Source organism: Mesoplodon densirostris, chromosome 2 (assembly GCF_025265405.1).
Source record: "Mesoplodon densirostris isolate mMesDen1 chromosome 2, mMesDen1 primary haplotype, whole genome shotgun sequence".
Classification (NCBI taxonomy): Eukaryota; Metazoa; Chordata; class Mammalia; order Artiodactyla; family Ziphiidae; genus Mesoplodon; species Mesoplodon densirostris.
Genome location: NC_082662.1, coordinates 13964626 through 13991199, shown reverse-complemented (window position 1 = coordinate 13991199; position 26574 = coordinate 13964626). Strand labels below are relative to the sequence as shown.

At 54.4% G+C, this 26574-nt stretch overlaps 1 protein-coding gene across 2 annotated transcripts; it reads left to right on the top strand.

The window, feature by feature from the left end:
- RCC2 (regulator of chromosome condensation 2) lies at positions 1-26142 on the top strand. 2 transcript variants are annotated; one of them, XM_060089041.1, is made up of 13 exons: positions 1-161; positions 1193-1478; positions 7042-7135; positions 10162-10305; positions 12895-13026; positions 13395-13483; positions 14818-14932; positions 17011-17177; positions 19029-19209; positions 19506-19611; positions 20720-20792; positions 22832-22909; positions 23687-26142. In XM_060089041.1, exons 2-13 carry the CDS (start codon positions 1200-1202, stop codon positions 23789-23791), a joined length of 1563 nt encoding a protein of 520 aa, XP_059945024.1. In that variant the 5' UTR covers positions 1-161; positions 1193-1199; the 3' UTR covers positions 23792-26142. The 2 variants fall into 2 exon arrangements, with proteins under 2 accessions (XP_059945024.1, XP_059945025.1); XM_060089042.1 differs by lacking the exon at positions 1-161 and having other exon boundaries at positions 1092-1478.
- The last annotated feature ends 432 nt before the right edge of the window (positions 26143-26574 follow it).

The window sequence follows — 26574 nt, the reverse complement described above, 5'->3', positions numbered from 1 at the left end:
TTGTGTTGTAGCATTTGTTCTGGAAGCTTGTATTTACATTTTAAGTGTATCTGGTGAGTGGGCTGAAGCCCTCGTCTAGGCTGGGGGAAAAAAAGCCCTTCGGTTCGTCTTTTAGCCTCTCCTCTTCCTTTTTCTCTCCGGTTTCTCATCACTCCACGCAGGTAGGGGCTGAAAATGAAATCGACAATGATCAGTTTGCGGGGTCTGGGAAAGTTTTTTTAAAAAGAGGAGAAAAGGTAAAAAAAAAAAAAAAAAAAACAACCTGGGGGAGGTTGGGGGAATTGAATGAATAAAAAGGGGAAGGAAGGCGGATCCACGTGGTTTAATCGGAGACAGACAGAGATCCCATTGTTCAAAATCAATTAAAAAAAAAAAAAAGGCAGACAGGACGAAGGGGCAGGGACGCTGGGGGAAAGTAGCGGCGGAGCCGGGCACTTTGCAGCCGGGATCGGAAGGATCGGCTGAGCCGCACGCTCGGGGAGGGGCCGGGAGAGTGTCGGGCACCATTAAAGTTTTTATTTTTCGTGTCTGTGCGAGCAGGTGTTTGGGGCCGGGGGTCGGCTTTATTTGCGCCACCACCCTCCCACCCTTCCGTGGGGAGCAGCCAACCCTAAGGGATTCGGCTAATTAGAGCCCAAGGTCGGAACCCCCAGGCTGGAGCGGAATTGGGGACTCAGGCGGGGGGTGGAGAGAACTGCATTTGAGTGGGCTTGGGGAGGGGGGTGCGGAGACAAAAGCAGCAGGTGGGGCCGCCACGGAGTGGGGAGCTCCTTCACCGAGGTGCCAAAAGGGGGTCTTTGAAGTGTCCCAAAGCCTTCTCTAATTAAAACCTGGGGGATCAGAGACTTCCTTTTTCTTTCCCTTTACTTTTTGGGGACCTGGCTGCAATTATGATGCGATGTAGGCAAACCTAACTTGAGGATGGGCCCGGGGGGGGGTCTCCATTTTTTTCTTTCCCTGAGCGGATTGCAGTCGGGGACCTGGGCTCCCGTGCGGGATTCCCCGGAGGAGGCGCGCCGGGGCCCGGGAGGGGCGCGATTTCCTCCCGGCTCGCCCCCTCTCCGCCCACCCCGCGGCCGCCACTTTGGGGAGGGCAGGGGAGGAAGTGGAGGCCGGTGGCTCGGCTGGCTCCCCTCCCCCCGCGCAGTTTATAACCCGTCCATTGTGCGCCGCTGCCCCGTGTCTCCTCCAGCGCGACCATGCCCAGGAAGAAGGCGGCGGCGGCCTGGGAGGAGCCGAGCTCGGGCAACGGCACGGCCCGTGCCGGGCCCAGGAAGCGCGGTGGCCCGGCCGGCAGGAAGCGCGAGCGGCCCGAGCGCTGCAGCAGCAGCAGCGGCGGCGGTAGCAGCGGCGACGAGGACGGCCTGGAGCTCGACGGGGCCCCCGGTGGGGGCAAGCGCGCGGCGCGGCCGGCGGCAGCCAAGGCGGGCGGCGCGGCCGTGGTCATCACCGAGCCTGAGCACACCAAGGAGCGCGTCGTGAGTGCGGGGCCGGGGCAGGGGGCCGGGGGGCAAGGGCCGCGGGACGTCACCGCGCGCGTCCTGACCGGGGGCGGCGGGGCCGGCGCAGGCCGCGGGCTGAATCATCGCCGCCGCCACCGCATAACAAAAGGGCGCGGGGCAGGCGCGGGCCGGGGCCTACCCGACCCCGCCGCCGCCCACCCGCGCGGCCGTTGGCCGTTGGGGCGCGCGCCCCGGGCCCCCCGCCGGGGGAGGGGCACCCGGAGCCTGCGCCCGCCCGCGCGAGGGGGTCATGGCCCCGCCCCCGGCGCCGCTCGAGCCGACTCCCTCCGCCTCCCCTCCCCCTCCCGCCCCGGGAAGGGAGACTTTTCCAAGTTGTCTCCGGCCGGAGGAGGGGAGGCGCGCACCGGGCCCGGGGCGCGGCGCAGCGTGTCCTCGGTCGCCCCTGGTTCCCTGTGGCCGCCGGTCGGCCCCAGCACCGCGGGGGAGGGGGCCGCCGGCGCGCTGCGGGAGCGGCGGTTCACGCCGGGGCTTTGAGGTTCCCGCCGCCTCGGCTCCGGCGCTCCGGGGGGGCGGGGCTTGGCGGCAGCCGCGCATGCCCTGTGCGGCCCTGCGCCGTCTCGCGCCGCCGGGGAGGCGGGGGTGGCGGGCGCCAGGGCAGGGTGCGAGGGCGCATGCTCCGGAGAGCCCTCCCCCTGGAGGTCGGGAAGGGCCCCCACACACCCAGAGGTGTTTGGGCTTTGTTCATCGCTTGTGGTCTGAGGGAACGGGCGCTTGGTGTGGGCTCTGTGCAGCACCCCCTCCACACCCCCGTAGTCTGAGTGGGCTTCAATTTGTTCATTAGAGTTGGGCCTTCAATCTTAATTAAGATTGTGACCAGTTCATATGCCTGCAAAACCCTGCGGAGCAAGAGATCTTACGTGGGTTCAGTGATGCTCAAACCCCATGGGTTTAGTGTGGGACGTGTGTTTAGGGAGAGGGTCAAAGCTTTCACCAGATGCTCAGATAACTCCAAAAGAGTAAGAACTTGCACTTAGGGTCTAGAGTCTCACGGTCTGGAGGGATCCTTTCCTCAGTCCGTACCAGCGTGATTTCCCCCAGGGGAGTTCAGAGAGTATTTAAATGGTTAAAAATAATTGCACTTCTAGGTCCACTTTATAGGTGAGAAAACTGGGGCACAGAGTCTAAGGGACTAGCCCAAGATGACATGGAGCTAGATTTCTACTGGGCTCAGGGTTTTTTTTCTGATGTCATCCTTAACGCCTCTGCAAATTGTTCATGTGGAGATGGCTTTGCAACTGCCATCTCAGTGGAAAGGGTCAACGTGTTAGATGGTGGAGGAGGGTGATGTTTAGGAGAGTCTGGATCACTGAAACGTGTCACCTGGGGTTGGGGACCAGGCCAGGGCCATGGCCATGGCCACAGTATTGAGAAAAGGGAGCGCAGGGACTGTTTTCTTTTAACAAATGTGATCTTCTGTGCGGGACGCCAGACATCTTCCCTCCAATCCTGGTGTTAGGAGGGAACTGAAAAGAAAGGTCAGCTGGGCTCTGCCTCTGTTGCATTGTCTCTCGAGTGTTTCCAGTCAACCTTTTAGAGTAGTGAGTTTTGTTATCAGGAAGTAAAAGATTCTTACCGTGATGCTGAGATTCACCCAAGGAGGTAGTCACGGAGAGAGAGCATGTGCAGTGGACTGGCCAGCGCACCATCAGGAGACTGAGGGTCCAACGACTGATGCTGTTCTGTGCTTCATGGAAAGTGCACACCTCAAGCTTTAAGTCACTTTCACTTTTAGCATCCGTTGGTCCAAGGTCAAGGCCAGGCCCAGGCTGTCCCATTGCGTTCCCAATGCCTTGCCCTAGGTGGGCATTGCCCCCAGTCCTGGGTGTATCCCTGGTGCCGGGTTCCTAGACTCCAGGGGAAGCACCTGGGAAGCAGTCCTGAGAATCCTGTCTGCTGCCACAGGCCAGCGGTCGTCCCCAGCTCTTTTCAGAAAGAGACTTTTTACTGAGAATTTCGCAAGCCTCGCTGCCGTTCAGGGCTGTTGGAAGGAGGTTTGTATGAGAGCAGCTGCCAGGAGTTGTCTGAAGCCGTGTTGCCTTCAGTTACCTCAAGCGGCAGATGTTGGGCTTGTGAAAGATGAACCCCAAGTACTTGTATGGTTGAGGGACAGAGTTGCCTTGAGGAAAAGCTGTGTATTTTTAGAAAACATTCTTAGGATTTCAGCCTCGGAAAATGCTCTCTCCAAGGACCTCAGGTTTCAGTGTAGTTGTATCAGATGAGCATTTTACGACCCTCTAGGTTTGATGCAGCCTGAATGCCCTGTGAACTTCATAACCCTGTAGGTAAAGCGAGCAGCCTTGGATGACTCCTAGAAGACAGGTGAGTGTCACAAGCTGTCCAGGTCTTTGTAGTTCTTCTAGTTTTGGGTTGCTCAGGTTTTGTGGGCCCTGAGACCACTCTGTTCTGTCTGAAAGGACCAAATAAATACAATTGAAAACTGAGCTTGAAGCCTGTCCTAGTCGATATTGATAGCCCACTAGGGAATAGTCGTTGCAGCCCTTTCTCTGAGTGGTCTTCCCTCCGCCGAGAGCGGCAGCCTTCTAAATGGATGTATGTTAAAGATTGACTCTCAGCCTCGGAAACATGCTCCTTGCACTTGGGCAGTAATTCAAAAATCTCTTAGGACCAGAAACCCCATTTTGTTGATTAAAGAAGCTCGGTGCGTGTGTCCCAGCCAGCGAAGTTCACCCATCCTGTTGGGAGACTGTTCTCCCAGCTTTTCTGCCACATGATATTTAGACATGGGCAGTATGTCTGCTGATTTCATCCAGAAAACAATCTCTTGGCCCATCGGTGAAGCCCAGGTTACACCTGGGAGGGTCCTGTAAGCTCTGGTGCTCACAGCCCTGGCAGCTGTCCCTGGGGTTCCTCTGGATGGAGCCCCCCACATCCGGGGTCTTTCCTCTGTGGGCGGGTTCAGCTCTGTGACAAAGAGGGACATGGGCTGTGATTTTTTTTTTTTAATTTTTATTTATTTATTCATTTTTGGCCGCGTTGGGTCTTCGTTGCTGCGTGTGGGCTTTCTCTGGTTGCGTCTAGCTGGGGCTACTCTTTGTTGTGGTGCGCGGGCTTCTCATTGCGGCAGCTTCTCTTGTTGCGGAGCACGGGCTCTAGGCTCACGGGCTTCAGTAGTTGTGGCTCGCGGGCTCAGTAGTTGTGGCATGCGGGCTCTAGAGTGCAGACTCAGTAGTTGTGATGCACAGGCTTAGTTGCTCCGCGGCACGTGGGATCTTCCCGGACCAGGGCTCGAACCCGTATCCCCTGCATTGGCAGGTGGATTCTTAACCACTGCACCACCAGGGAAGCCCATAGCTGTCATTTTTAAGTGCGTGTTAGAAGTTCTGGTCCTTACTTGAATTTTTTATTTCATATAAGGTGGAGGGAAGAATTGAATTATAAGCAGCCTACAGCAAAGAGTTATATAGATGATAACATCTAACGTGTGAGGAAATGAGGCCCATGACAAAAACACAGTTAAGGTACGGCTTACCACCCGCCATGGACCACTGTCACTGGAGGAAACACAGTTGACCAGTGTTGATCAAGGTTTCCCACAAACACCTTGTGTCAGAAGGCTTGGGGTTTTGTATAAATGCTCAGCTGGCTCGATGGGCCAGTACACATAAACCCGTGTCCACTTGTGCAGGTGCTGGCATCTCCAGGTCACAGAGGAGACCCTGCTCGTGCCCAGGGTGATGGCAGCTAGTTCTGGCAGAGCTGCAGGTCCCGCAGCAGCCAGCAGCAATGCTGACCTGTTGCTGTGCTGAACGCCCCATGGTGTGGAGTGGTTTCGCCGTCTCTGCCCACCTAGGGGCCAGTGGGGGCAGCCTGGCCTGAGGTCACGGCTCTTCCGGAGTCCTCTCCCCACCGTCTGGCCTGGTAGCTCATCCCACGGTGCTTTGGTCCATTCTGAGTCTCTGCTGCCTCTCCACGCAGACCTGAGGAATAGTGGAGAGCAAGTCAGTATTGTGGGCAGAGCCCCAAGGCTGCACCTTCCACTGGGAACTTGACAATCCCCTGATGCTATTTGTCTCCCGCAGTAGACCTGTAGAATGTTCCAGCCAGGCCCGCCAGTTAAACAAAGAAGGGGAGATAACCAGGGGAAACTCGGCTCCCTTTCAAGTAATTGGAGTCTGGGTGCTGTGGAGTTGGACTACCCCGATTAAGGTCATTCTCTGAATAATTGAAATGTGGCGAAGTCATCCTCCGGCCCTGGCTGCTTTGTCGCCCCTTTGCATGCCGACCGGGGGCGCGCCCCGTAGATGGACCGTCTGCCTCCAGCCCTGTACTCGTGGCCGAGCGGGCGAGCATGACAGGACCGGCGGGGGGGTGGGCGGGGGGTGCCCGTGACATCGGGTTTGGGTTGCCCAGAGTTCCCTAAGAAACGGAACCCCCCCCCACCATGAGGATGTGTTCCTCTTCCACATGCATGTACTGGGCTGCCAGAACGTACCGCCAGGGCAGTCACTGTGTAGGGGTTAGAATGACTGGATTTGCAGCTGTGTGGCCTTTTTTTTCCTCAAAGCCTTCCAAGAATGCTTCTGTAAACCGAAGGAAAACTCCTTCTTTGCTTTTAACGGCCTGGGATGCTGATGATGTAAAGGATGAAAGCAGAACGGGAAGTTACTGCTTCCCTTGCCTGTGTGGAACTAAGTGCAGCTTTCAGAAGTGGATCTTTGACTAACAGTCGACTTTAAAGGGTGTACTGGGCATCTCAGAATCGAAGGGAGGGGCTGAGCACAGAGCGAGTGCCACCCGGACTCAGACAGTGGCCTTTTTAAGTGGCACATGCTCCCCCTGTGATGGTGAGAGCGTGTAGCCCTAGTGATGGAGGATGGGGACTGAGGTATACTGGCGGGGCCACTGGCCATCGGTCCCCTGGCTCTCGCCCAGCAGTGAGGACGAGCCCATCGGAGGCTGCCCCGTCAGATCCGCCAGCCCCACGTGGGTCTTCCTCCCTCCAGTGGAGGAATGAACACGGGGCTCTGCCGTTCTCCCCGCGGAAGGCTCCTGGCAGCGAGGGCAGTGCACAGGGAGGACAGGACAGTCGGCCGATGGGATCGCTGTGCAGAGATGCCCTGGGGCCCCAAAGCCTTCAGGTCCATGTGTGGTATGCTGTGCTTGCAGCAGGAAGATGCAGCCTTGGCCCTGAGGACAGCGGTTTTAACTCACTCCCTGTGTGACACAGCAGGCCTATTGCAAATACCTGTACAAGGCAGTCTGCAGAGCGGAGGGGAGGAATTGAATTTGGCTTCTTGTGTAGGGTTTTGCCAAAGATGTTTTAAAGAGCAATCAAAGGATAAAAACGACCCTGGGCTTAACCGATGAGCTGCCGGGGCAGGTTCGGGATTCCGCATATGGAAGGGGCTGGCGAGGTGTCCCTCTGTCCGCTGTGTGAACCGCTGAGGGACAGCGTTAACAATGAATTATTTTGTTTCCTGCTGTCGTTGGACAGATTTGGGAAGCTAGAAGCAGCGTTACAAGCTAATTCTTTCTCCCTCTCTCTTTGTCTCTGTAGAAACTTGAAGGGTCTAAGTGCAAAGGGCAGCTTTTGATTTTTGGGGCAACCAACTGGGACTTGATTGGTCGAAAAGAAGTGCCTAAGCAACAAGGTATGAGAAACAATTTCTAAAGAATAGAAGACGCTACTATTGATTGAGTGCTTCCTGTGTGCTAGGTGTCCAGTGTGATTCTGGTGACTGTCCGCCAGGTAGGTATTCTCTTTACAGAAGTGCTCAGAGAGGCCAAGCGATTTGCCCAGGGCCACACAGCCACTCTAGTGATGGGGCTGGATTTGAACCCAGGTCTTGGGCAAGTCTCTCACTTGGGTACAACTCTGCTTTTGAAAATTCCATTGAGATTAAACAGAAAAATATAAGTAGTAGCCTCAAGTAAACCTCGACACTTTTTTCCCATCTTCTCATGTCACTTATTTTCATTAAAATGAAGAGGCTGGTGCTGTGGAATGTCAGAATGTCCTCGATATTTGTCACGTGTCAGATGGCGAACTTGTTAGACATTTCAAAAGAGTCCACGTTTCCTTGCAAACTGCCAAATGGTTGCGGGAACTGGTTTGACAGAGCAAGTAGCAGTCTGGAGTGGGGCAAGCAGGGAAGTCCTAAGAAGTATCTTAGTCCCCAAACGTTTTTAGAAGATTGGTGTCTTTTCTCAGGAGAATACTGGCCCATCCAAGAGAAGTAAGGCTGGTACTTTGCCATATTTTATGGCTTCTTGATTTCATTTGGGAAGATTCCCGAAGTACTTTCCAGCATTGCCCGGTGAACAAATATCTGCACACTGACACTCCCTGGGGCCTCAGGATGGGCAGTGGAGATGATCTTTATTCCATGAAAACGGCAGGCGGGGTTTCAGCGGCACTCAGGGTCCAGATGAGTTAGAAATGGGTTTGAGCCATTTTCTTCCTGTTGGGGAAAGTGCCCAGCCTTCAGGACCAAGCTCTCAGCCTGAGCCTGCCTGATGGCTGGTGTCACCTGGAACCTCTCCTGGGACGTGATAACATCAGTCTCCCTGCCAGCCCTGGCGCAGGTGTCGCATTGTTTCTCCAAGCTGTCCTTTAAATGAGTGGCCCACTTGCAATTAGAGACACTCAGGCCCCAAGCGGGAAGTAGATTCCAGAGGGGAACCCATGGGAGAGCAGGGCTGCCTCTAGTTGAAGGAATTTTGCCCCACTTGGGCTCATTTTAAGAGTGCCTTTTTGTCTTCTCCGAGGCCCACCTTTGCTTCCCAGATGTTTCTCCCTCTGAATGAAGTTTTATGTAATTAAACAAAAATTTTAAAGTCTTGCAGTGTCTTTCGGCTCTCCGTGAACTAGCCAGTAGACATAATGGGAAGGGAGGGAGAATTTGTTTTCCCACGGGTGCCAAACATGAAGGGAGGAAGGATTTCCCCTCCCGCCCTCACCTTTCCCAGTCCCTCCCATTCTCGAAGCTGCCTTCCTTCCGAGAGCCCATCGGCTCTTGGGTACGTACACGTCACTGGATCTCATAAAGTCAGCAGCCTCCTTCGTTTTCAAGATAACACAGTGATTTTGTGCTCCACCTCTGACTAGGACCAGGCCCTGGGCATTAACGACCTCCAGCCAGGCCGAGTGGCCCGGGACTGCTGCTCTGCATTTCGTATGACTAGGATCTCTCTGAAGAAGGTTCCTTGGGAGGCCCCGAGAATCCCTGCCTCTCATGAGCTGCTGACATCTTGGGCACTGACATTCGTGGAGCTCATGCAGGGAAGATGCCTTGGCAGATCAGACCATCTACTCAGCTGTGAGGGGGTCCACTTAGCCACTCTGGGTCAGCCGTGGTGTCCCCTGGCGTCTCCTGGCACTGCGTGCTGTCCACAGGCATGGCACATGGCAGTCATACCACCATGATGAGCAGACGTTAGCATAGGTGTGAAGGCTGTCGTTTCTGGTTTGCTCTTTCCTAGGAAATTGCTGGGTCTTCTTTCACCTTTCAGTGGTAGAGGAGCGTCTTCAGGTGGAGAAGCTCAGGGGTGCCCTGAATCATGGTGGGGAACTTCCCTCTTTTGCCTGACCTGCCCCAGGTAGTTAAATGAGAGGCTGCGCCCGGCACCCTCTGCTGGTGGGGCGCAGGCAGGGTGGGGACAGACGGGAACAGTTCTGCAGACTTTCGTGTGGAGCCAGGTACTTGGTGGAGAAGTTGACCTCTCAATCCGTTCCTGCATCCAGGTCAGTCTGACACAGTTGATTTCGGCAGCAGCTCGCATTTCATAATAGTCACCACGGACCTAAAAATGGGCTCGCTTTTCTGTCCTTGAGAGCCCCAAGTTGAGGAAATTAAGCCCCAAATCGGCCACGCCCTGTCCACTAACAAGGTGAAGTGGGGGGTGTGATGGAGGTGGCTGTCTCTCCCCGCCCCCCATGCCCTTGAACGGCTCCCAGTGCCCTGCCCCAGGCACGGGGAGGCCCTGGCCCTCGGGGCGGGAGGCACGTGAACTCAGTAGGATAAGTGCTGTGACAGGATTCACAGGGCGCTGGGGTCCAGAAAGCAACGAGTTGAAAGGGGGATGCGGGCAAGGAAGGCTTCCCAGAGCAGGGGGTGTTTGACCTGAGGTGCGAAGAACAGAGGCAGGGGGCAGGGAAGGGCCTTCCGGGGGAGCAAATGCACGGGCGGGGCTAGGGGTAATGACTCGGCCACCATGATGGGACCCCTGAGAAAGATGGCACGAAGCGGTGCAGGCTCGGGCTTGGCCCCCAAGAGAGCCTCGTGGCTGCAGGCCCCCAGCCCCTCCCACCCCCAGGTAGAGGGCCAGGAGGGAGCTGTCGGGAGGATGAGGGATACTGGGGGTCTGCTACCTGCTCTTCGGGGTCAGCCCCCAGCCCGGCGGGGCTGCAGGGCAGAGGCGGTGGCACCTCCTTTTCGGCCACCTGCTTTTGGGCACATTCAGCAGGTGGGTTCAGGCCAGAGACGGAGGTGGGGCGGTGTCTGTGCAGATGGCCACTGACGGGTCCACACCGTTGGTGCGCTGCCCCGGGAGCCCCCGAGGGTGTGCTTTATGTGGAGAGTGGGGGGTCGGCCCTCTGGCTGGTGACACTGGGGCAGCTGTCAGCACCCACCGGGGCTCTGCGGCCGTTTGACGTGTGTTCCCTTTGCCTTCGCAGCCGCCTACCGCAACCTCGGTCAGAACTTATGGGGGCCCCACAGGTACGGGTGCCTTTCGGGGGTCCGGGTACGGACGGTGGTGTCAGGGTCATGCGCCGCCCACAGCCTCCTCATCACCACGGAAGGCAAGCTGTGGAGCTGGGGTAAGTACCACGGGGACGCGGCAAGACCTGTGGCGCGGCCCGCGGGTGGGCTCCCTTCCTCCATCCCCTGGACGGGAGACCCTCGTCCGCCCTCCGGGGCTGTGTTGCTTGCTGTGCGTTTCCTCTCTTCCTGATGCCCAGATAGTCTGTGCCCCGTGAAAACATCACTTCCTCCCCTCTTCTGCCTGGTTTTGGTCTGTACGTAACCCCCGATTTCTCTGAATCCTCTTCTTTAGGCAGCCTTTTCCCGAACGTTCTGACTGACTCTGGATCTGATATCGAGGTGTGCCTAGCATTGAATTCCTATTTTAGGTGCGCTGTCCCCCCAGCGCACAGCACAGTGTGACGTAGACCTCTGTTCTTGCCACTTTAAATGCCACCAGCTTTTACGCCTGCCACGTGGTGACACCAGCCCGAGTCTATGCAGTCTTGTTCCTCTGTTTCCTGTTCCATTGCCCCAGAGAGTTGAGTTTGCTCTTTCCAAGGTGATGTGCTTGCCCTGCCGCTGGACTCCCTCGCCTGGGTGCTGGGGGGCGCTGTCCTTGTCTTGTAGCCTCCCTTCCCTTTCAGGGTCCCCTGCAGAGTGCTTCCACGCCGCCTGCCCTGTTTCCTTATCCAGAGCCTTCACACAGGTCCCGGCTGGGGCTCAGTTTCCCCCACGCCCTCTGCTGGCTCCTGGACTCTTCTTCCCGCAGGCAGTGTTGGCGTTTGTCCTCACCCTTTGTTTCTGGCCCTTTGGCTAGCTTTGGGTCCATAAGACTGCATTTTTATTTCGGGCTGTTTGAACCTTTTTTTTTTTTTTTTTTTTTTTTTGCAATTTCATGAGCGGCTGTACCAAAGTCCAAATACATTAACATCTGTTGTCTTCCCTGTACTCTGCTAATTTTGTAATTCTGTTGAAAAAAAGCTAACAAGTGTGTCTGGCCCAAATTTAAACTTCATAGTTTCTTGGTGACACGCTGACATTGCCATGATTTTCGTTTGCTCCCAGTTGGCACAGGGTTGTGTCCCTCCCCCAAAACCCCCTCCTGCCCACTGCGCCAACCCTGAACGCAGCCTCCTCCGTCGGGGTTACCAACTTCAGGCGTCCTCTTTCTGATCTCTCTACTGAATGTCACTTCCGTGTCGCTTCTAAAAACGTCCCCTCTGCTGACCCCCTGGGCAGGGAATGATTCTAAAAGCTGTGCGTCTGACCTGCCCCAGAACAAAGACGTGTCCCATGAGCAGACTCACCGCTGTAGGGGGGATGAGCCAGTGGGAGTGTCATGAGTCCACAGTGAGTCCCTGGAAGGCTCAGCACCCAGTCCAGCGCCCGAGAGCCTCAGTGCTGCGGCCCGGAATTCACGGGGTCTGCACCTGCTGACCACCTGGGCCTTTCGAGCCGAGAAACCGCATCCAGTGCTCGTTCGTGCCTTTCACAGTGAACTTGGGCAGTTTCCACTGGAAGCTGGTGTCCGCCTCTCCTGCTGGCGCGCCATAATCAAAGCCTGAGGACGGTTTTTCTGTAGTAACGGCGGCTGGTCACCCCTTCTCGAGTCCAGGACAGTTGAGGCTCATCTTTGTGGCTCTGCGCCCCCTCTTTCATGACTGCAAGGTCAAAGTTCATTGTTGGGGAAGGATGTGGAAACCTCCCCCGCTTTCCGAATTGCCTGGCTTTCTGGCCCCATAAAATCTCCCGAAATGTTCGGTTATAAGTGTGGTTCTTCTCTTAGAGGTACCTGAGAGAGGCCCACTGAGGTGCTGAGTTTGGAACCCTTGTAGCCTGTGTTGAAAACTAGGTACGGTTTAGGGGGGCCAGCCTGCCGGCCCCCCAGCTCTCCACACCTGCTTTGAGCTGCAGGGCTGTGTCGGGGTAGGACTGTGGTGCAGAGGGCCTGGCAGGTCTCGGCCTCCGGCACCCCCCGATTCCACGCCAGCGCAGCCCCAGAGGTGGAGGTCAGCCCGTGGCCAGGGAGGGCCTGTGTTCAGAGCAGGCCTGGCCTTTGGCCGTCGCTGGGGTTCACGTGGCTAAGGGTCCTGCGAAGGCTGGTCCGTGGGAGGTGGGCTTAGAGAGAAGGAGAGAAATACAGGGTCCACGGTAGACGCCTGGGGCGCTGAGGGAATCAGACTCCCGTGGGGCAGGTGTTACCGTCTTAAAATACCTCGGAGTGAAGCGAATGAAGGAATTGGCGTCTGGCAGGTGTGGTGAGAAGTGAGAACTGTGAGCTTCCCTGAGCTCGTCCGTTCGTGTGTGCCATCCAGGCTGAACCTGGTTTTCTTCCATTTCCCTCGGGGGCAGAGAGCTGGCGAAGGTGCTCCGATCTGTCCCAGCCACTGCCCCAGAAAAGAGGGTCAGAGCAGGTGAGGTGGTGGCTGGCAGCTGCACGCCGAGGCGACTCTGGGGGCAGCCCTGCGTATCTCATCTAGTCACCCGACCCCACCGGCAGCCTTGAAAGGCTGGCATTGCCTGCGGAGCTGGGCTTGCTGTCCCCCGGCTCTAGGCTTGTGGGTTTGGAGGGCACCTTCTGGGAGACCCAGCCTCGCCCGGCAGCTGCTCCGGCCTCCCTCTCCCCTCCTCCCCGCTTTATCTATCCTGCTCCTGACCCGCAGGGCGAAATGAGAAGGGCCAGCTGGGCCATGGCGACACCAAGAGAGTTGAAGCCCCCAGACTCATCGAGGGGCTCAGCCACGAGGTGATCGTGTCCGCGGCGTGTGGGCGGAACCACACCTTGGCCTTGACGGGTAAGGAAGGGCCGCTTCCCTCAAAATGGGGTCAGAGGCCAAATGGTCCACCTGGGGCGGGGGGTGGGGCTGCCCCTGTGAACCATGGTCATGATCAGAAAGATGCCCAGGGAGCCCGGTGGGCAGCTGCTAGAGGCATCGGGAGCCTCGCCCACGGGCACCAGTGGCCGGGGCAGTGGGAGGGTCTCTGCTGGGGAGTGGGTCTGCTCTGAGGTATCCGCCCCACCCCGTTTTGGAGAATTGTCTCACTAGCATTCTTCCTGGCAAAGGAGCTGTTTTTGTTATTTTAGAGCCTTTGATTCCAAGTCTAGTTCCAAATACTCAGCATTATTTTCCCTTTGGTGATGAATGTTGTTCTTTCCTTCCAGAAACGGGCTCCGTGTTTGCGTTTGGGGAGAACAAGATGGGGCAGCTAGGCCTCGGCAACCAGACAGACGCCGTGCCCAGCCCCGCACAGGTGCCCGCCCTCCTCCGCCTTTAGGGCCTTTGTTTCTCGTTGCTTTGGGGTTGGATTTTCTGGGGTGAGATCAGACATTCCTCTCCATTGTTTGAGTTACTGGGTCCCTTGTAAAAGCAGGATCTCGATGCTTTGAGTGGGTCAGGTTTAGTAGATGGTCACAGGTGAAGAACATCCTAGAAACAGTTTTTCATTCCGACTGAAATAATTTGTTCCAGAGGCCTGTTTGAAGCCTGTTCTATTCCAAAGTGAGAATTGTTACATGGATGTGATTGGTCTTTATCTGAGAATACTCTGAGTTTTGACTTTGTAACAAGTCACCGGCCAGGTACTTAGAACACAAATAGGAGGTCGGTCGTCTCTTATTCCTGAGAAACTTTGGAGTCATTTGGAGGAGTGGGATTTATACCTAAAAAGTGAACTACTGTCATAAGGCAGCAGGATGCTACAGTGAGTGTCTGACGAGGGAAGGGAGTTGGCTTTCTTGGTCTGAAAAGAGACCTTGACCTTGGCCAAACGTATCTGTAGTTTGGAGGATTTTCGAGGTGTTGCTGTTTTGTTAGCCATTTGCTCTGCAGTGGAATGTGACGGTTTCCAGAGTGAGCCGGGGCCAGGCCAGAGCCCGGGACTCAGCATCCCCTCCCCAGTCTCATCGCCTTTCCCCGCGATTTCACGGGCTGTCGGTACTTCACGCCCTCCAGTTCCTCCAGTCTGGCTTTCCCAGGCTGATGAGTTTGCAATAGTGAGTCTTCTAAGCACTTTCTCAGATTTGTTTCCAAATCCCATGTTAAATTACTCAGGGCCTTTGCTGTCTTCCAAGTTCCTAATTTCGAGCCATTATATTTCTTCTTCACACCTTCAATTAAGGCTAATTAGCAAGCAGCTCTTACAGTAGTAAAAGAGAGTGTAAAACAGTTCATTTTACTGGTTGGCAATAACGCTTATAAAAGCTTTTTAAAGTTGCGTGACATCAAAACTAGTGACTAGAGTGGGATTTGGGAACTACATGTGATTAGTTCTGTTTTCTGACACCTTCGTGCCCACGCCAGTCAGTTGAATTCAGCATTCACTGGGCACCAGGATGTGTGAGGCACAGCGTTGTGCATTTTGAGGGTTACAAAGACCCGGGGACATGATTTGCTTGTCTGAACTGACTCTATACTGGGAGGTGTTTCTTTGCATACATTCTAAGCCTTTGCCTTCAGCGTTGTTGGGTCCATTAGAAGTCCTTTGTAGCCTAGTAATTGTTTCACACCAACCTGTGGGGAGGTAGAGACTTTATCAATCTTTTTAAAAAAAAAAAAGTCTAAAAGTCTGCTGTCTTTTCTTTTCAGATAATGTACAACGGGCAGCCAATTACCAAAATGGCCTGTGGGGCTGAATTCAGTATGATAATGGACTGCAAAGGAAACCTCTATTCCTTTGGGTGCCCTGAATATGGTCAGCTGGGTATGCAAAGTACATTTTTTAAAAGCTCTGTAATCTAACTGTATGTTTAGAACCAGAAGTCGGCGTGGGGCTTGCACACACATGGTAGAAATGTGGGTAATTGATCGCAGATAATAGCCTTGATCCATTAAGTGGATGTCCTGTTTAGTGGACCATCATGTCGTAATTCATAGGGTTGTGGAGTCTGACAGTGACTTGCCTTAATGAAAGTCAGGGCTTGAGTCTGACGAAGGTTTTTTTTCTGATTTGGGAATTCATTTTTGTATAAAAGGATTTCAAAGCTTTTTTTTTTTTTTAAATCAAACCACCTTCATTCATTTTCATATTTAACGATTTGCTTTCATTGAAAGTGAGGAAATTATACAAGAATAAGTTTGTCTTGAAAACCTCGGCCTGGGCCATTGTTTCAGGTATACACAGGAAGAGCCCAGTATCATGAAAAAGTGGGATTGTCTTCCCGATTTTCATCCCTAAACAGGAGGGGTGAAATTTACTTATTATTCATTGAGTAGAAAAGTAAAACTCAGAAGGTAGTTCTCATCAGTTCTCAGTGAGTGGAAAATGACTCTCTCCATCCTGACTTTACAAGGTCTCCATTTTCTTTTCCCATCTGACACCGAAGTGTTTTTTTTTTTTTTCCCTTTCTGGCGTCTTCCCACCTTCCAGCTCCTTCCAAGTGGGAGGTGAGGAGTGGGCGCCCTCTGCTGGCTCCTGAGTTTCACGCTGCTCCGGATCCTCTGCAGCCCCTGGATCTGGGTTGCCTGGGTCTCCACGTCATTAAAAGCAGGCAGATGGAAGATAGTATAAATAGAACGAGGAGCATCTCGCTGGCCTTTAGACTTTAGGGAACAGTGACTTTGTGAAACTAAATATACCTAAGTCAGAAGTGAATAAGAGAGAACAGCCCCAGGCCCCTTCAGCTTTGGTTGCCAGGGAGTTGCCAGAGACTGTTGGAGAGACCGTTTCCATGCAAGTTTCTGGTCCACTTCCGGAAACGTGTGCAGCCCCCCTGCTGTCTGCGGCTGCCCCAGATCTGCAGACAGGCAGCTTGTCTCAGCAGGTAGATTTTCCTTCAGGGAGATGAAATGCCTTTGGCAACGATGACAACAGCTAACATTTAGTGAGCAGTTACCATGAACCAGTCCCCATTGCAGCACTTTATACCGAATCTCATTTGCTTGGTTTACACTTGTTTAAAGGTATTTTGAGAAGTTGGCTTGATTTATATCTACAGAGTCAGTTAATCTTCCCAGTTTATTTTAAAACCGGTTTTCAGTGTGATTGTCCAAACCCAGAGAGATCCCTTTTCAGAACTAGAACTTGACCTCGGAAGGTGCATCCCCAGCGTGCACTCACCCCCGTGCTCGCTCCCACGACGTGTTTACTGGGTCAGGCAAGGCAGAGGCGAGAACGTACGTTTAACTCTGCTTTAACGACCATGATGATGTATTAGTTTACTGGTAATTCATAAAAAAGCAAGCCTGGGGGGCTTCCCTGGTGGCGCAGTGGTTGAGAGTCCGCCTGCTGATGCAGGGGACACTGGTTCATGCCCCGGTCTGGGAAGATCCCACATGCCGCGGAGCGGCTGGGCCCATGAGCCATGGCCGCTGAGCCTGCGCATCCGGAGGCCACAGCAGTGAGAGGCCCGTGTACCACAAAAAAAAAAAAAAGCAAGCCTGGGAAAGTGGCTTGAACTTTTTTGTCCGTTCTCGGCCCATGCAGGGCTCCTTGAGGCCCCCAGGTGGGGCACAGAGAAGACCATTCCTTTGGATCTGGAGCTTCCCACTTTTTTGGCCACAGCCCAGCCCAAACGTAGACTTGCAAAGAATTTTCACAAAAGTCCTCGTTACAGATGGTGTCCTTGGGTGTTTCTTACTCTGTTCTATTCATTTTTCAAAAAAAGAAAAAACTGTTTTCAACCCACAGCACCGATTCTGTGCCCCACAAGTTGGGTCGTGCCTCAGGTTGGAGGACACTACCTTGGTTGACACGAGTCCCCATGAGGACCTGCCCAGCCTGGCTGGGCAGGTGCTCTGTGCTGTGGCCGCTGCTGACGGCCGGCCCTGTGGTCGCTGCAGGACACAACTCGGACGGCAAGTTCATTGCCCGGGCGCAGCGGATAGAGTACGACTGCGAGCTGGTGCCCCGGCGAGTGGCGATCTTCATCGAGAAGACGAAAGACGGCCAGATCCTGCCGGTCCCGAATGTGGTGGTACGGGATGTTGCCTGCGGCGCTAACCACACGGTAAGGCTTGAGCGTTTCTGGCCTTTCTTCTGGCTTCCAGGGTGTCACGTCAGTGGAGACCCTTGGCTTTGCAAAGCCAGGAACTGACCCTGGCCCCCTCGACATCCTGCCCTCCTCAAGGGCTTCACACCCTCAGTTGTCCCAGGGCGTCATTCTCACCTGACAGCTTCTCCGTGGCGTCCACAGATGTAGCTGAACGTGCAGACGCTTTGGGTTGGGATCATACAGTAAGAGTTTTTCTGCTTTTGTCTTTTGTCTAATAGAACATCACGGACGTTTTTCCAGGTTGATAGACAATATCTCAGATGGGGTGTTGAACAGATTCAGTCATTAAGGGTGTTTCCTTAAAGGTCAATCTAGATAAAGGGCAATAAAATTTTGTATGTGCATGTTTTTTTTTTTTCTTGGCTGCTCGGCATGTGGGATCTTAGTTCCCCGACCAGGGATTGATCCCGTGCCCGCTGCATAGGAAGTCTTAACCACTGGACTGCCAGCGAAGTCCCTATATGTTCGTCTTTTTATCTTAGTTGCCTTCCTGTGGTTATTTTGCCTGAAAATGCCTGAGAGTCAGACTTGGTTCTCCTCTCGCTTGAAGGAGCAGGGCTGGGGCTGAGAGTTCAGAGGCAGGTCGGTCTCCTGTGTGCAGGCGACTGGCTGAGTGACCTCAGGACCGGGAGCTTTCAGTCCCTTCAGGTCCAACAACTGACTCTGCCTTGTCCAGCGTAGTCAGGAGAAATAGATCTTACTTAGGCCCCTGGTGTCAAATCATGCTAATAAGTTGTACATTCACATGATTCAAACATGAGACATCAGGGATGCTGTGAAGAAAAGAAGATGAGTTTTTAAAATTTTTTATTTTTTTAATTGAAGTATAGTTGATTTACAATGTTGTGTTAGTTTCTGGTGTACAGCAAAAGTGATTCAGTTATACATACTCTCTTTCATATTCTTTTCCGTTATGATTTGTTACAGGATATTGAGTATAGTTCCCTATGCTATACGCTAGGTCCTTGTTGGTTATCTATTTTCGGTATAGTAGTGTGTATCTGCTAATCTCAAACTCCTAATTTATCCCCTCCCTGCTTCCCCTTTGGTAACCATAAGTCTGTTCTCTATGTCTGTGAGTCTGTTTCTGTTCTGTAAGTAAGTTCATTTGTGTCACATTTTACATTCCACATATAAGCGATATCATATGGTCTTTCTCCTTCTGACTTATTTCACTGGGTCCATCCATGTTGCTGCAAATGGCATTATTTTGGTTTTTTTCATGGCTGAGTAGTATTCCATTGTGTATATGTGCCACATTTTCTTTATCCGTTCATCTTTCCATGGACATTTAGGTTGTTTCCATGTCTTGCCTATTGTAAATAGTGCTGCAGTGAACATAGGGGTGCATGTAAGAAGATGGACTTTAAACTGTTGACATGTCACTGTGCACACTGCACCTGTGACCAGGTGGAGGTCACCTGTGTGAACCTGCCTGAAGGAGAAGCCAAGGTGGGCGGGGCTTTTCCTCTGGGCTCTGTCTGCAGTTTAGTCAGGATTGAAATAGCAAGTGGAGTGCAGTGGCCTGCTCTGGAGACATCACCCTGTGCTTCTGATGAGGGAAAGGGGAAGACTTGTGGCTTTAATAATAATAATTTGTTAGGAACAGAAAATGGTGTCCCTGGCTGGGAAAACAGCAAACATCCTCACCATGTGCACCCGCTGCTGGCGCCTCCCCTGTCAGAGGCCGGTGTGGGTCATCTTGGGTGTTTCTGCCCTTTGCCCTTAGCCCTGGCCTCAGGCTCTCAGAACAGCAGCCACCCCGCTTGTCCCCTGTCCCAGCGCTGCATTTTCTCTCTCCTGCAGCTGGTCCTGGACTCCCAGAAGCGCGTCTTCTCCTGGGGCTTCGGTGGCTACGGCCGGCTGGGCCATGCCGAGCAGAAGGACGAGATGGTTCCCCGCCTGGTGAAGCTGTTCGACTTCCCTGGACGCGGGGCGTCCCAGATCTACGCTGGCTACACCTGCTCCTTTGCCGTCAGCGAAGTGGGTCAGTGCTTCCCCGCCTGGGCCTCGGGAGGAAGGCATCCAGGGCCAAGTCACGGGTTTCCCTCCCTGGCTGTGTGCTCTGGTGGGGAGTGCCGTGACCTTTGCCCTGTTCAAGACCAGGGACCTTGACTTCATCGACCTCCCGGATTCTTTGGACAGAGCGCCTTGTGGTCACCGGTGCCAAGCGCCGTACCTGGCAGGTCCCGATCCTCTTCCCTTTCTCCTTTGATGTTGCTGAGATGAGGATCCAGCTCTTGAGATGATGATGACAATGGAGACGCGTTTGTCTTTTCCCAGGTGGTCTGTTTTTCTGGGGGGCCACAAACACGTCCCGGGAGTCCACCATGTACCCGAAGGCCGTGCAGGACCTCTGCGGCTGGAGAATCCGGAGCCTGGCTTGTGGGTACGTGGCTGTGTCTCCCGGTGAGTGGGGACGTCTGTCCCCGTCCCGGGCATGTTGGACACACCCGGGAGGTGCCTTGTCCCTTGAGGGCTCCACTCTTCCCATGGGGCATAGGGCGTACCAAATTCTAGAGTCAGGAGGGGGAGGGACTGTGCTCGGGGCAAGAGGGGTTGGGAGGTCTTAGAACAGGTGACTCGCTTTGCTGCTTCTGAGGGTTTCGTTCTTCGAAGGCTTGGTGTGCTCTGTTCGTATTGCAGGTTCAAATCATATTTAGTTAGGAAATTTTAGTTACTGTGACACAGTGGGAACAAGAAAGTATCCTCAAGTCAGTGATTTTCCGTTTATTTTGAGGACGCCTGTTGAGCTCTGTAGCACTTTTTTTTTTTTTTTTTTTTTTTTTTTTTTTGCGGTATGCGGGCCTCTCACTGATGTGGGCTCTCCCGTTGCGGAGCACAGGCTCCGGATGCGCAGGCTCAGCGGCCATGGCTCACGGGCCCAGCCGCTCCGCGGCATGTGGGATCTTCCCAGTTTGTGCCCTGCATCGGCAGGCGGACTCTCAACCACTGCGCCACCAGGGAAACCCTGTAGCACTTCTTGATGAGGAGTTTGATAATGTTCATCACCGGCCAGGTTTTGGGAAGATGACAGTGTAGTTGTTGGGGGTTCGGTGTGGTTTTAATCTGAAACCTCTAACCCCGCCCAAGTCGTCTGGCAAGTTCCACCCCCTTTGGAATAGACTCTCACTTCACCCTGATTTGTTCTCTTCTCCTTTTCCCAGTGTGTTTATTCATCTAAAAGTGACCCCCCCCCCCAAGAGCCCTAGAGCCCGAGTGGGGTGGGGTGGGGAGATCTGGGGCCCCGAGGCTCCTGGCTCTAAGGGCTTCTGCAGTTTGGGCCTGCGCGGGACAGCATTTGGGCTTCCGAAGCAGCCCATTGGCGCTGTGCCGTGTTGTTTGGAATATGGGGTTTTTAGTGGGACCAGCTTGATTTTAATGCTAGGAGGTCACACCTTGCAGGGAGCCCACGGGAAGTGCCCTGGGCTGCCGGGTGGGTGAGGTGCAGCGCTGGGCTGCCGCCCTCGGCGGTGACAGCCTCTGCCCATTTGCAGGAAGAGCAGCATCATCGTGGCTGCGGACGAGAGCACGATCAGCTGGGGCCCATCGCCGACCTTTGGGGAACTGGTAAGCTGGTCCGCATGGCGGAGGCAGGGCCCTCTCTGGGTTCCGTGAACCACCCCTGAAAACTCACAGGAGGAAAGTGTGTGCGTGTGTGCGTGCGTGTGCTCACTTGCGTGTGTATGTGTTTCCTTGTTGCGTGAAGGTCTGCGGTATTCCCTAATGTTTAGGTCACTTGAGGTTTCATGAGTGTTACTTTGCTCATCAAATAATCGTGAAAGTTCTTTCTGTCCACATTGTTGAGTTGAAATTGGGAAGCTTCAGATCCCATTTCCCCTCATGTTTTGTAAACCGTAATTGTGGGCTGATGTCAGTGGGAAAGAGGATGGTTTCTCTTCCCTCTGCCCAGGAGTTTCAGTCGACAGGAACAGCTTGTCGTTTTAAATGGGTGGGGTCAGTTGTGACCATGCATTGAATCTTTCTGGTTTCCAGCCCTTAGGTCTTTTGGGGACATTCTTCTCTTATTTTTCCCAAATAAGTTTGTCTGATTTCCTGCTTTTAATCTCAGTTACTTGAGTGACTAGAACCCATGGCCCTCGGATTCCCCCACACCTTTGGCCTCCTCAACCAAATGTCTGATTCTTAGCTTCTGGGGCGTGGTGAGTCCTTAACTTTTAACGTCTTCGTCAAGAACAACCGGGCTATGGAGCTCATCCTGACGGTCTACCTGTTCTACCTGCAATTTGATCGTCAGCCTGGCTCTTTTATTTCCTGCTGGGAACTCGGCCTATTTTCCCTTCCCTCTGCTCTCATGGGTAGGAGCTGATGGGGTGATGGGAGGAGGCGGGTGCTTCTTCACTCCCTGCGCCATCTCCAGGGCTGGTGGCCTGAACATGCCTTTTCCTCGGAGCTGTGCGCCTGCTTTCAGTCTGGTGGCTTCAGAGGGGGCCCCACGTGCTGCAGACACTGGGGGGCCCTTCAGAGGTGGCCCCATATGTGGAAGCTTGAAAGAGACTGAGAACCTGGCCCAGTTGTTTTTTTTTTTTAATTTGTTTATTTTATTTTTGGCTGCGTTGGGTCTTTTGTTGCTGCACGCGGGCTTTCTTTAGTCGCAGCGAGCAGGGGCTACTCTTTGTTGTGGTGCAGGGGCTTCTCATTGCCGTGGCTTCTCTTATTGGCGGAGCACAGGCTCTAGGCGCGAGGTCTTCAGTAGTTGTGGCGCGTGAGCTCAGTAGTTGTCGCTCACAGGCTCTAGAGCACAGGCTCAGTAGTTGTGGCGCACGGGCTTAGCTGCTCTGTGGCATGTGAGATCTTCCTGGACCAGGGCTCGAACCCGTGTCCCCTGCCTTGGCAGGCGGATTCTTAACCACTGCGCCACCGGGGAAGCCCCCTTGCCCAGTTCTTATGGGCTGCTCTTAGAGAAGGACGGGTGTTCCTAGGGCCTATATCACAAATAGGCTCTGAGTATCGATTTGGAGACTAGAGGGGAACGAGGGGGACTTTGGGGGCAGCCTCTCGGCTGAGGAGTTGGCGTGGCACTTGGCCAGTGGCAGATGCAGCTCATCTGCCATGTGGGCCCCTCTTTGAGCTGAGCTGAGTGACCTGTCCACCTTGAAATCGCCCATCTTCACACCACAGCACGTGACAGAACCCCCCCCCACCACCACCACCACCACGACCAAGCAGTCCTTGACCGTTCCTTCCATCTCCGGTGTCCTGGAGTCATTGCTGATCATGGACACAGGTGGGGACGGGGACAGCCAGCACTCCTTGTGACCTGGTGGCCCTGAAGGGCCGCAGTTGCCATTTCTTCCTGCCCTCGCCATGGTGTCATCTGACCAGTGATTCTCCCTAAAAGGTGTCCTTATCACATAAACCCCTATAGCTTACGTCTTGGCGTCTCGGGCCTGGGGTTAGGAACCGGTCACCTGCTGGCACCTGTGGATTCTTTTGCTGCCCAGGCCTGGCTTGGGGTCTGAGACGGCGGGCCTCAGCCACAGAGCCTTCCAGGTCCGTGGGAGGTCCAGCCACATGATGAGGTTCCCTCTTTCTGACTGGCCTTAGTGACCCGGGTTCTGTGAGCATCCCTCTGTTTGCCTCACCAGGGCTATGGGGATCACAAGCCCAAGTCTTCCACTGCAGCTCAGGAGGTGAAGACGCTCGACGGCATCTTCACGGAGCAGGTGAGTGAGGAGCCCTGGGCCCGGGAGGAGCGGGGGGCGCGGGAGCAGAGAGAAAAGAGGGGAGCCGAATCGCGCCTCTTCCTGCTTCTGCTCTTTGCAGCCCGCTTGAGCCTCATCTGACATCTCCTTGTGTAGCTTTCCTGTGCCCCGTGCCAGAGTTTTCTGCTGGGTGACGGGGAAGGCACAGAGGTGTGCTGGCTAGGCCCCGTGGCTGCTGTCGGCCTGAGGGACACCGGCCAGAGTCCAGCCACAGCAGATTTGCTCCAGGCCGAGTGCATCACTCACGTCAGCTTGGTACCTTCACCCAAGACGCTATACACCATTAGGCTGTGGGCAGCTGGTAGGGCGAGGCCTCTGCTGTTGCCTTACCACGCTGCCAGCTCTTGTCACCGATACACACGTGGGGCTTGTGCCCTTGCACAAGGCAGGGCTGTGGTCCAGAGAGGCGGAGGGAACAGGGAGCGCAGTCCCGAGTCCCCGCAGCCTCTGCAGGCAGTCGGCATCCAAACACTGCTTGGGGGGCCTCCTTCCACCTTGTCTCCCGGGGCAGCCCAGAAGGCAGGCTAGCAGGGCACTGGTGGCAGGTCACGTTGACACGGGTGGTCCTCAGCAAAGGGCTTTTTTGAGCTTTTCAGGATGCCTCTGTTTTGACCTCTATACTGACCCCCGTTGGCAAGCCCAGCTTCCCGGTGTCCCGTCGTCTGCTTTGGGCTTGTCGGCCCCAAACTCTGCCTAGCCGAAGCACCCTTGCCCACCCAGCACTGGTTTGTCCCCCAGGTTGCCATGGGTTACTCACACTCCTTGGTGATAGCGAGAGACGAAAGTGAGACGGAGAAGGAGAAGATCAAGAAACTGCCAGAGTACAACCCCCGGACCCTCTGATGCTCCCGGAGCCTCTCCAGCTCCACACCTCTCGCGGCAGCTGTCATTTCCACGTGCACTGGGACGGGAAGTCAAACAAGGAATTTTCAAAAGCAAAAGTTGACCGAAGGTGCATTTTTTGTTAAGACTCCCTGAGGTTCCGTTTTTATAAGTGATTCAGCGTCAACTACCTTTTCTGTATGCTTTCCAAAGTGTTTTTTTTTTTCCCCTCTTAATGATTAATTAAAATATTTGCTCATAGTTGACTTACCATTCCTACAAAAGAGGCAGAAACTTTGAGCAATCTAGGTTTTTTTTTTTTTTTTTTTTTTTAAGTTTTCCCTTTTTACCCCCCTCTCCTACATAACACTTGTCAAAAACACCCCTTCCCAGTCGTGAGTAGCATTGTGAGCCCAGTGGGTGCTACCTGGGAGAGGGGTCACCACACGCTCAGAAAAAAATGTCCCTTGTGGGAGCCGGCAGCATCTAGGCAAAGACCGTCCCTGGTGGTCCGTCTCTATCCAAAATGGCGCCCGTGTGCTCGGAAGCATCTGGGTCACTTCTCTCCTGCTTTTCCTTCTAGCCTGGCTCAGGCCGTGTGTGTTCTGCTTCTCCCCTTGGCTGCTTCTAAGCCCCCCGCCGCCTTTTGGCCGCGACATTAATAGAATCTGCCGTTTTCCCCCCTGGTGGGGGATCTGTGTTTAGCCATTTATATCTGCTTTAGCTGTAAAAGAAGTCCAAATGAAAATCAGGTGATTGTGGAACCAGTGGGGACTTGGTGGGGTGGGCAGATGTGGGGACAGTGTATCTGGTTCCACATCCGGCTCGAAGGCTCCTCTGAGCCGGGGTCGCCTCGCCAGCACTCGCCATTAGAGATTGACCAGCCAGCAGTAAATAGTGCATTCCGGAGTCCTTGCAAAGAAGGATCAGCCCTTTGTGTACCAGCCTTTATCGCCTTTGTGCTTCTGTCTTTATTCCGACCCCCTTCCCCGCACTGGATCCTGCTGGAAGGGGCCCGGTGTGTTTCTGAGGCCCCCGGGTTCCTGTTCCGCTAACCCAGCTCTCTAGTCACGTTTGCTTGGCTGTGTAACCAAAGAGTTGGGATCACAGAAGAAGTCCCCTTCCCTGCGTGTCAGCACAGAGGCTGTGACTGCCACCCCGGCTCCCCGCCAAGTGCCCTGTGCCCGAACCCGTCCCCGGCGTCGCGCTGCGCGAGTTATGAGGTGCCTTTCCCGGAACCCTCCTCTCGCTTGGACCCAAGAGGGGCGACAGCTCTGGCTGGGGCTCTTGGCTTCGAGAGGGTCTGGACTGGTTTGGGTGCTTTAAATAGATTTTTTAGTTCAGTGGTGCTTATGGGGGACACGGGGATAGAACTTCAGTGTGAGACTTGGGTGATGGGAAAGTTCAATATTGGTATTTTTTATTATTATTTTTTGCTTTGCTATTGTTACCACTTTTGTCTCCATGTTAAAATGCCAAAAATGATCTAGTCGTTGTTGCTTTTTTCCCTACTCGTCCCCCCTGCCCTGTCGCTCGGGGCGGTGGCTTCTGCCTTCGCAGGGCGTGTAACGGTATGTGTCCTGGCCAGTCCCAAGGCCTCGCGGGAGGAGGCCGGCCTGCCCCTTTCTAAGGTTTAGTCTGACTTCGTGCTCGTCTCAACTGTCCTGTGTTAATAGTCCAGGGGAGAAGCTTCTGCAGCTTCAGAGCTTCTGCTAAACTAACCTGATTTGTCCAAGTCACCCCCGAACTACCACTGCTGACTCCAGCTTCCCTGCATAGAACCCCTCGGTTTCCTGACAGACCTCTTTCCTGGAATGCGCTTCGGCGCACGTGCTCCTTGTACCCGGGCAGCCTCCCTTGGGTTGTGCAGTCACCGAGAGGGTCAAGGGAGCAGTAGCCTGGCTCCTGGCCTTTGCAGGAGCTGCCCTTGGCCAAGTGGGGCTTCAGGCTTCAAGCGGACTCATCTGAAGCCCACCGCCAGCCCGCTCTCGGGCCCCCTGCCAGGGACTGGAGCAGGAAAGGGATGTCCCTTCCACGTGGAGACTGCCCTGTTCTCTCCCATGATCCCTCCTTTGGGCTTAGAATTTTCAAATGAACTTCCTAAGGGGGAAAATCCTTTAGAACAGGGAGTGGGTGGAGACGGTCCTGCGCTCCTAGAGGAAGGGACACAGCAGCGGGGCTGGGGTGCGCTGATCCTTCGGGCTCCAGACGTGTCTTCCAGCTCAGGAAGGAGACTGGACGGCTTAGCGTGAAGGGGAGAGTCCAAGGAGAGGTTGTGATTTGGTCGAAGGTGCCTGGTTTAGTGCTGTAATTGTCTTTTTTATATATATATTTCTTGGAGTAAACATTTTAAATAAACGACATCATTGTTTACTCTGTTTTGGCTTCTGCACTTCTTTTTCAGCGGAACGAACGTAAGAAGACGGAACGGCTTTTTGCGTGACCCCTTCCTGCCCCGGCCCGGGTTCCCACTCTGGGCCCCAGGGAAGCGGGTCGTTTTAGCTTCTAGGCTTGACCCCTGCTGGGGTTGGGAGGTGAGTGGAGCTCCCAGCTCTGTTCCTGGAAATGTGTGACCCTCAGGGAGGCTTCAGCACCTTATTGGCCCAACTCAAAACATGGAGTTTTTCATATTCATCGCATTTCACATTCATGGGGCTTTGAGAGGAGGAGACGCGGAAAGCACCTGAAGAGGGCTGTATAACGTGCCTTCCCCACCCTCCTGCACCCAATCCTCATAAGGGAGCCCTGTTGTCACTTCAATGCTGGTCACACATGTGCCCCTTTCAGGCCATGCTGGCCCCTTA